Genomic DNA, 9,999 nt, shown 5'->3' with positions numbered 1-9,999 from the left:
TCCTGACACCGGCCCACTTATAACAAGTTGTGCACTTTTATGTTGTTGAACATGCTGTTGGAAGGTCAAAGGGAGGTGGAAGTGCCTTCGTAAAGGAAATGACTGCAGTGTAAATGCAGGACATGACCAAGACATGCTGTACACTGCATAACCTGAATTCTTACCAGAGTGGGGGGAGTGGGTAACCTGGCATCTTCAGTAATGTCAGTGGTAATGGCAGTGAGAGGTCTGATGTAAGAGATGCTTGCAACAATAGACTATTCATGAATACTGTTCAACTGAAAGAGGTTCATTGTGAAAAAAGATGGGAAGAGGGATTTGGGAGATATCTATTTTCACTTTAGGGCACTTGAGAGCCTGATTACTACCAAGCTGAGGCATTTTATTTACACTGTACTTATTTTACCTACACAATAGTTTATGTTGTACTTGCAGATGAGGACCCTTTCACATGCCTGTTTACACGTAAGAAGTGCCCATCACTGCAGACAAAGCTCTCCACAGCAAACAAAGGGTGTGGACCTGTTTCCCTAAAGTGGCCATCACCCCAAACTGTAGAATGTAAACAATATTTACATACACCTATTTACATGCCCATCACCCAAACAAAAAGCTGAACTGAGTTTGTGAATGGGGGCTATTCTATCTCATACAGCTGATTGGTTGGTGAAAGGAGGGCTAAAACTATTTACAAGTATGTGCATAAAGGGAAAACATTATAATAATATGTAATATAATAATATGGCAATATTATGAGTGGGATAAAATAATGATGATAATAAGAAAAACAGAAAAACTGAAACTGAAAAAAATGAAAAATACTCAATTTTCATGTTTCAAATTACAATTTCATCCCATTTCCTAACCTGAATACTTTGCACATCATGAAGTTGCTATAAAGTCACTGTTCCCTGTTTGACCCCACAACAGCATTGTCATTACTGACTGATGTTTCAAGCTCTACCTTTCAGAAATATACATTATGAATTTCAAATATACAAAGTAGCAGAAGAAATCTTGTACACACATCAATGCCCACTCGTTTCAGTGGATAACTCCAAAAACAAAACTCCACACAACTGATTTTACTGTTTTTTTTGTTTGTTTGTTTGTTTTTTGTTACCTGCAATAGATAAGTAGACACACTTTATTCTCTCATATCAACTAAAAGGTGTTTAAATGGATGGATATCCCCTCGACTTAGATAGCTGATAAAACCAGCAAACTTAAATCATTAATCTGCACCTCATTAAAAGTGACCGCCTGCTGTTTTTCTATACTTTATGCTTTCATGTATGAATAAATATGATTTTTTTTTTTTATTTCCTTTTGTAATTTTGTATTACCAAATTCTCCTTAAATTCAGGTTCCACCGAGATTTGAACCCGGATCGCTGAATTCAGAGTCCATCCCAGAGTCTGCATGCTGGGCGCTGATCCGCAGAGTCATTGTCTATGTTATTATTATGACTTGGTGCTGAACATAGACAAAACAAAAGAGCTCATCCTGGATTTCAGGAGGAAACCTCCCCCTCTGCAGCCCCTCACCATCAAAGGGGTGGAAGTGGAGCGGATTGACAGTTTCATGTTTCTCGGTCTTCTCATCTCTGACAATTTCAGCTGAGCTAAAAGCACAGGGAAAACTGTGAAAAAAGCACAGAAGCGTCTGTACTTCCTCAGACAGCTGAAGAAAGACGGACTAGGGCGTCAGTCCCTCACCCAGGCATACAGAGGACTTGTGGAGAGCATCCTGACTAGTGGAATTACAGTGTGGTATAGAAACGCCACACTGGCTGAGAGGAAATCACTCCAACGAGTCGTCAAGATAGCACAGAGGATTATCGGCACCAGTCTCCCTTCCATGGACTGTATCTGCACACAGCGGTGCAGGAGGAAGGCACAGAGCATCCTCAGGGATAAGGACCCCCCGGCCCATGCTCTGTTCAGGTGGAGGACCTCTGGACACAACCTGAGACATCACAGGCCAGAGAGCATCACCACTCACAAGGCCTGTTTTTGTAACAGATTCTTCCCTGCCGCTGTTAGACTGATCTCTGAGGACATTAAAAGCGGGAAAAAAATATCACACCGCACAAATTACCTTCTCAATGGACAGAAATCACAGGTTAAGACAATGTGCAATATTTGTGTGTGCAATAATCGACATTGTTACTCTTCAACCACTCTCTCAGGACATGTCACTGAAGTCACCTTAGTTCTTTGTTTATTTATTTATTATTTATTAGTCTTTTCTCTCAGATGCCTTATCCTTTTTTCATGTGCATTTATTTTTTGTTTCGCTTTTCTACTTTTGTATATACTTTAGATTTTTTAAATATGTTTTTTATCTGCAAAACTGACTCTAAGAGCAATGCACAAAAATTCCAATGTACATATACTTTCTTGTATGTGTGCAAATGGCAATAAACATCTAATCTAATCTGGTCTAATCCGGTCTAATCTAATCTAATCTAATCTAATCTAATCTAATCTAATCTAATCTAATCTAAATCAGAGTGCTAACCATTACACCATGGAACCACAACACACACATATACACACTCTCTCTCACATCATGAGAAAATCTTAAGTTTCTAAACTTTTAGAAAAACTTTGAGGGGATGAAAAAAAAAAAAGTAACTTAGCAGCAAAAAAAAAAAAGCATTACAGATTACATAGTAACTCAAAAGCATATAATAATTTGTATATCAACATTAGGTTACTGTTGCTTTGATTTAGCTCAACTTGCATATGAGGATGAAGTCAGGGGGCCGTCATCCTGTTTGCTGAATTAAAAAGACACCATGTGGTAAATGTCAGTGAATCAGGAGAGACAACTCTGATGGACAGGGCTGAGATTTGTCTCTGTTCAGGGTTGAATCCCTGGGTGTTGCTGTATGAGTGGATTTAACTGTCTGCCCTGCCTTTTTTTCTTCCTCCCATCTCACTCATGTATGACAAAACTGACTTTGATTACTGAAAACATGTCCTCCTAATGTTTTTGGTAAAGAGCTATATGTGTGTGATTATGAAAGTGACAGACAATTAATGGCTGTAGTTTCAATAAGACATATGCAGTGCAATGGTAGCTACTGATGAGAAATGTACATGTGGGGAAAAAAAAACAAAAACTCCTGAAAGGTGACCATAATGTTACTGAGATGAAGTTTTTTAATAGTTTGTGTTAAAGAAGCTTTTTGAGAGTTGGTGTGTGGCTAAAAGTTAACTGTACTATATTGTGCAGAAGTGTGGTGTAAAACACGTTTCAATATGTGAAATTAGTTATTAGCAAGACCTCAAGTGATGTTACTGAAAGAAAACAGTTCAATGTTGAAGGAGCTCTTTGAGTTTGTGTGTGGCTCTTAAAAGAGCCTTTGTGTTGTTGATGTTGAGCTGCTCACTTCTTGGCTGGCTTTGGTTTGGCTTTAGACTTGACAGGTTTCTTTGCTGCTGGCTTCTTTGCAGCCGTTTTCTTTGGGGCAGCTTTCTTGGGCGTCACACTCTTCTTCAAGCTCTTTTTAGCTGCTGGTTTCTTTACAGGCTTCTTGCTCGGTGATTTCTTGGGGGCAGCCTTCTTGCTAACTTTCACTGCCTTCTTGGCTGGGCTTGGCTTAGACTTCTTGGCTGCAGCTTTCTTTGGTGTTCCTGCAGCTTTCTTGACGCCGGGCTTCTTTGCCTTGGCGGGTTTCTTGGCTCCGGGTTTCTTGTCGGTCTTGTCGGCCTTCTTGATCTTGTAGGAGCCTTTGATCTGCACCAGGACGCCGCTGTCCACCTGCTTTTTGAGCGCCAGGAGGATCCGCTTGCGGTTCTTGTCCACGTCGTAGCCCCGGGCAGCCAGCTTCTTCTTTATAGCAGCCAGAGACTCGCCTTTACGTTCTTTTGACTCTTTGAGAATCTGGACGATCATCTCTCCGACGCTGGGGCTGGTCCTGGGCTTCGACTTGGAAGCCGCCTTCTTCTTCGTCGGTTTGGCCGGAGCGGCGGCCGGGGCAGGAGGAGCGGCTGGAGCGACTTCTGCCATGTCTGCTGTCGTCTGTCGGTGCTCTTCTCACACACTCTCACACACTCTTCTGAGGCTGAGAAAACTGTCAGAGGAGGAGCGCGAGGCGGGACTTATATACTGCATGCGGACCTTGTAGACTCAGCTCTCAGCCGCTCCCCTCTCCGCGGCTGAAACGCGGCCACACTTTTGTGTTTTCTCCTCCACGTTTTCTGCCTTAAATCCGCCGCTGGGAGAAGCGCCGGAGTGGAGAAGTGAGCGGAGCCGAGAGAAAACGGCCTTCTCCTCGGGATCGAGTTGTTTTCAGCGCCGAGGAGACTCGGATTTGATTCAGGAAAGCCTAAAACCTCTCCGACACACCGACACATCGCTCAGCTCGCAGCGGCTTTTCTTCACATTTCGTCCCTTAAATCGCCTCAAAGAGCTTCGGAGCCCAAATCAAACCTCCTGTCCGGGAAGCAGAGATGGCCGCCGAGGGAAACAAAGCTCAAACATGAATTTTGTGTGTTGAGTTTAGTTAGAAAGGGAAGATTTGTCGATGCGAGTAAACACACTGATGCCGGCGGTGCCTCGGGGCGCCTTACACTTCCTGGAAGAGACGGTTTCCGTGTTTCAACTTTCTGGATCCCGTCAATGTTGTTCTGATGATTAATGAAATCATGAAAAATAAAGATTTCTGATAATAAATACAAATACGAATGTTTTTATTCCGTGAATCCAACGGTATCACAGATGTAAACGTTGCTGCACCATACTAATCTGCTACGAATATGAGTTTGGAATATCATCCCGTTCTGAGTGCAGAGTAGATTAACGAAGTTAATGACTGACAAACTAAAGAACTAGACTGTCAAATGAAAAGTAAATAGTCTGTTAGAGTCTGTTTAATGTCCTTCAGGACATTTAACTTTTAATAATTCTGTTTTTTGTCTCATAATACTTAAATATGCATTTATTTATAAGTATGTCATGGCCAAGAACTGACAATAATAACGTTTCAAAGAAATAAATGAACAAATTCAGACAGGTAGAAACTCCATGTTTGAGGAAAAAAAGTGAATGGTTTCATGTTTAGAATTAATCATCAATGATGAATTACACCGCAACTGTTTTAAAAGGTGCTAATGGTTTTTATTTGCAGTAGGATAGGGCCTAATGACCCAAAACAGAGCTCTAAACTTTATTAGAAATATCTGAGGAAGAGAGAAGATGAAGGAAAGTCTAAAAAATCATCACTTGACCATTTTTTCAAATCTTCTCCTCTCAGAATAAAGTGATCTGAAATCTGAATTTTTTTTTCTTTCTTTTTTTTTTTTTTCAAAACAGATTGCAACATTTCTTTGTAATTCTGTTATACAGTCTAACTGTCTATAGAGGTTACAATTTTGTCTTTGACTTTTTTCAAAACTTAAAGCAAGAATCTGGATAAACTTAATGCCAAAAATCAGTATTGTTTTGGTACCACCTTGAAGGGTGGATTCGCACTTTGAGAAAAATGACTTGAAACCATAAGGAACACAGGAATCTGCTCACTGACACACTCAATATTTTCAGCATATATTCAAACAAAAAACGAATCAGATGATTTCATTATTCTGAGCAATGGTCTCCTCCTCTGCAGCCCGAAGGAGCAGCTGGAAAGACAATAAGAAGTGCTTTAATCAACATTTATGTCTCAAATCATAAAAAGTCACTCTGTTATCAAAAAATAAATGCACATGTTGCTGCTGTGTCCAACGATTTATTAATTTTCTTATTATTAAGTTTCCAGATGGAGAAGAGGTAGATTGTTAATGAGTTCCCTTTCATTACCACATTAGCTCTTATTTGTCCAGCAGACAGTCACTAAAAAGGGGGATTCAAATCACTCTAAATCCAGATTTGGAAAGCTGGATCCTGTGGAATCTGGATCAGCATTATCAAATCTGACAGTTTACTGAGTTTATTTGGGATTAAGTGGATTTAAAAAACAAAGGATTATGTTTCTTTCATAATATTTAATGCCAGAGTCTGACAGAAAAAATACTAACAATGATAATAAAATTGTTTTTTCTATATATGTTCTAAGGATATATACTTCATATTTAAAAAAATGAATGAATTCACCACCTGCCCCTCAAAAAAAAAAAAAAAAAAAAAAAAAAAAATTGTAACATTTAGAAAAATGGACCATAGCTGGTGGAAATTTGTTCATTCCTGGATATTTCAAATTTGAATGACCAGCTGGGGGAGAGACGATCCTTTTTTTTTTTTTTTTGGCCCATATCACATACATTTTAGGCCCAAATGCATCCTCATCAGCAAAAGTAGTGACTTTTTAAAAAAGTGTTTTCTTCAATCCATTCTGAATAATAATGCTGTGTTAATTTGACTGCTGAGCTTTGAGCAACACATTCATTAAACACTGATAGTGATGCCTGTTTGTGTTTACCTGGGGCCTGTACCATAAAGCTGGTATGGAAGTGCGCAAGCCAGCAATTTCATCTAGGGCGGCAACATAGGCAGAACCGCCACTAAATCCATCATCCAGGCAAAAAGCAACACAGCTGCAGCTGCCAAGAGCAGCGAGGAATGCTGTCAAAAAATCGCTGACTGTGTCAGTGTGTAAATTAATGGGATTATAATATTACTTCCCCACCATGATGGCACGAGTAGATCTGACCACAGTAACATTTGTGTGTTCAATAAATGAATGTGTCTCCCACTCAGCCATACACTCCTGCAGAGGAACTGGCCCTCTCTGACAGTGAGGGTTGACCCAGGAGTTTTTCGGGCCACTCAGAGTCCCTACCCCAAGGCAGGGCCATTTTTTTAGCCCTTGTAAAGGTTCAGGAACTCTCTCCTTCAGGGTAGTTCCGGCGGTAGAGACACGCGACAACGGCCACGGCCCTGTAAAATTACCCCAAAGTTCCTGCGGTGGAAACGGGCCTTATGTTACCATGGCAACATACCCCGATAAAAAGTAAACCACCTTTATGGTACAGAAAACACAGGGTTAACCGTGAAGTTACCCCGCTAAGCCAAAAACCAGCTTCATGGTACAGGCCTCTGGTGAAGTCACATCCAGATCAAATCAAATATACTTTAGTTTAATCAGTAGGGGAAACACTCAGAGAAAAAAAATACATTGAGTATTTTCCTTTTCAGTTTTTGTCACATGCTCATAACATTACTTTAAAAAGTTTTAAAACATCTGTATGACATCAGACTTTTTTTAAGTTGTAAGAAATTGAACTAAAATGGAAGAAATTAACTTCACTGTTTGCATCCAAAAAATAAAGTTTAATCTTGTAGGGTTCATAAAATATTCAGTTTATATAGGATCCAACATCTGATTTGTACTGGCTCCCTCATTTTATCATTCAGTACATGAGGAATCCACATAGATGGTCAACAATCACAGAAGCACAAAATCCACACCAGTGACCACAGCGCAATATAATTTCTCTGTTTGACAAGTGGAACCAGGTTGGGTACTGAAAATATAGAAATAGCTCCATCTGGTGGATGAAATCAGGCACTACCACACTGTCAGCCAAAACAACTTCACGGATCAATCATTTATACAGAAGAGGACAATCACCAGATTCACTGAAAACATATCAGGATGTAGAATAGGAAAGCTTGTTATGTCTTCAACGATAAATGCCTTTTTTTTTTTGTGGTCTTTGTTTTATCACTTTGTTCAGACTCATGATTGTTTAGTAAATTCTAGGCTGGCTCATTTATTTTCTTTGAGAACAGAAATTCATAGCAAGTCTTTGTGTTTAATGTGTTTGTTTATAATTTAAATCAGAAGCACCTGGATGAATTTAACAAGCTGCACCCAACCAAAGGCAACAAATGTGTGTTGATGTACGGTCAGTGTCCACAATATTAGGTCCACCGGCACAATACAATACAATCACTGGTAGTGTTTCCTTTTCTGCTGCCTATAATGCTCAGCTTTTCTTGTTGTCACAGTAATAGAGGTGTTCATTCACTTCTATGTTTGGCATTGAGTTCAAAGTTAGTGCTGCTGTTGGACTGGACTACTTTTTATTGAGAGCTGTTTCCAATATTCTGTCCCACCTCATGTATATAAGCAAGGAGACAAAAAAAGGAAACATCTCTCAATGTCATGTCGTCCAGTACAAGGACTCTGCAAACTACAACCTCAATAATAAACAAATAATTAAATTTACACATTCTCCACCATGTCGGCAAAAACTGAACATTATAAACTTTGTTAAAAGGTAGAACTTATGGCAGAGCTGCTGACCTGACCTGCATCAGACTGGTCAGGTGGAGCTGATCAAGTGACACTGAGTGTGTGTTCACTCTGTTGTAGATTCCACACACAACACTGCCTTGTTCGCCAAAGTGCAGGAAACACCCCACATCATTATTAATTTCTCACTACTGGATTAATTATTGATTTTGCCTGAACTCTGCTGACACACATGTAACTTATATATTGAAGAAAGGACTAATTTGTAAAATACTTATATACAACTTTATTTTTAATCTGGCTCTACATGAATTTTGATTTGATCGATACTTTCATACTTATGGCACTAGACAGTACGCCAAACTATGTGGAAAGCATCAACAATACCAAATTACATTCAATGTTCGTGTCCTCACTTTTATTTTGAAGGCAAAGTCGCCAAACCGTAACAGAGGTGGCGGAAGGCTGCGGAGTTTGGCGCCGCCCAGCGCAGCGCGAGCTCTCTGTCTTCACTTACGTCCGAAAACAAGATTGAAAAGGAGGAGCGTCACTTTGAGGTTTCATCAGTTTCTTCTCACTCGTGAAGATAGGAAGAAGTCATCATGTCTGGACGTGGCAAAGGAGGTAAAGGTCTGGGGAAAGGAGGCGCCAAGCGTCACCGCAAAGTTCTCCGCGACAACATCCAGGGCATCACCAAGCCCGCCATCCGCCGTCTGGCTCGCCGCGGCGGAGTCAAGCGTATCTCCGGCCTCATCTACGAAGAGACCCGCGGGGTGCTCAAGGTCTTCCTGGAGAACGTCATCCGTGACGCCGTCACCTACACCGAGCACGCCAAGAGGAAGACTGTCACCGCCATGGATGTGGTCTACGCTCTCAAGAGGCAGGGCCGCACCCTCTACGGCTTCGGAGGCTAAACACCAACAACCATCACAACAACACAAAGGCTCTTTTAAGAGCCACCCACAACGCACTCAAGAGCTCGTTCTTGTGAATTAAATCGTGTTAATGTAAGTTTTTTTTTTTTTTTAAATCGGCTGTTACGTTTTTGCAGTTAAATGGCCATTACTGACACTGTTGTCATAAGCTGTAATTGCTCTGTATCTAATAAAATAATTAGTAAAGGCATTGCTGATATTAGTGAATAGTACAATAAAGTATAACCAACACTAAACAAAATGTACTTTATTTAAAGCATTGAATCCCATGAGACATTTGTGTCTGTAATGCAGCAGTCAAACTCAGCATGAATTCCCGCAGGCCTACGTGTACAAGGTAGTGCATTAACCTAAAAGTCGAAACGTCAACAACATAAAAGCTCTTAAGAGCCACCCACCTACTGAGAGTAAATCTTACACTTTCAATATCATTAATATGAAAAACTAGATTAACTGGATTGTTGTTTATTTACATAAATAACATTACAGACCAGGTAGGCTATAATAATTGTTGTTCCTTTCACTTGAAGTATATCCACAGATGGGTAAGACCTGTACTGTATTGCCCCCTAGCTCACTGGATTATCATTAATCATAGATTATTATTTTTGAACTACTGACACTACAAACTTAACGCTTAACACTGCTGACAGCAGCAACCCTAACACTGAACAATAAAGCAAAACAATCGTTTCTCAAGTTTTGTTCGTCTTTCAAATGAATCACAATGAAGAGTCGTGCTGTGCATTTCCTAGCTGAGTCATTTTTTCTTTTTGTATGTTTCCATGGTCTAATCCTAGTTTCACAATAATTTCCTATCATCTTTTATTTTAAGATCTTTTAACCTGTGGGGGA

General features: G+C 40.1%; 1 protein-coding gene and 1 pseudogene across 1 annotated transcript; one reads left to right on the top strand and one right to left on the bottom strand.

The window, feature by feature from the left end:
• Positions 1-3,220: 3,220 nt before the first annotated feature.
• On the bottom strand, positions 3,221-4,066 carry LOC115363223 (histone H1-like). Its single transcript, XM_030057332.1, has one exon. The coding sequence runs from the start codon at positions 4,018-4,020 to the stop codon at positions 3,397-3,399; it is 624 nt and encodes a 207-aa protein (XP_029913192.1). The 5' UTR covers positions 4,021-4,066; the 3' UTR covers positions 3,221-3,396.
• Positions 4,067-8,784: 4,718 nt separating this feature from the next.
• Positions 8,785-9,380, top strand: LOC115363234 (histone H4-like; annotated as a pseudogene).
• The last annotated feature ends 619 nt before the right edge of the window (positions 9,381-9,999 follow it).

This window comes from Myripristis murdjan, chromosome 8, assembly GCF_902150065.1.
Source record: "Myripristis murdjan chromosome 8, fMyrMur1.1, whole genome shotgun sequence".
NCBI classification, from domain to species: domain Eukaryota; kingdom Metazoa; phylum Chordata; class Actinopteri; order Holocentriformes; family Holocentridae; genus Myripristis; species Myripristis murdjan.
The sequence above is the reverse complement of the archived record's forward strand: the minus strand, read 5'-3'. Positions and strand labels throughout refer to the sequence as shown.

Bases quoted from the DNA above. Each gene is read 5' to 3' on its own strand.
- LOC115363223 (XM_030057332.1), bottom strand. From the start codon at position 4,020: ATGGCAGAAGTCGCTCCAGCCGCTCCTCCTGCCCCGGCCGCCGCTCCG.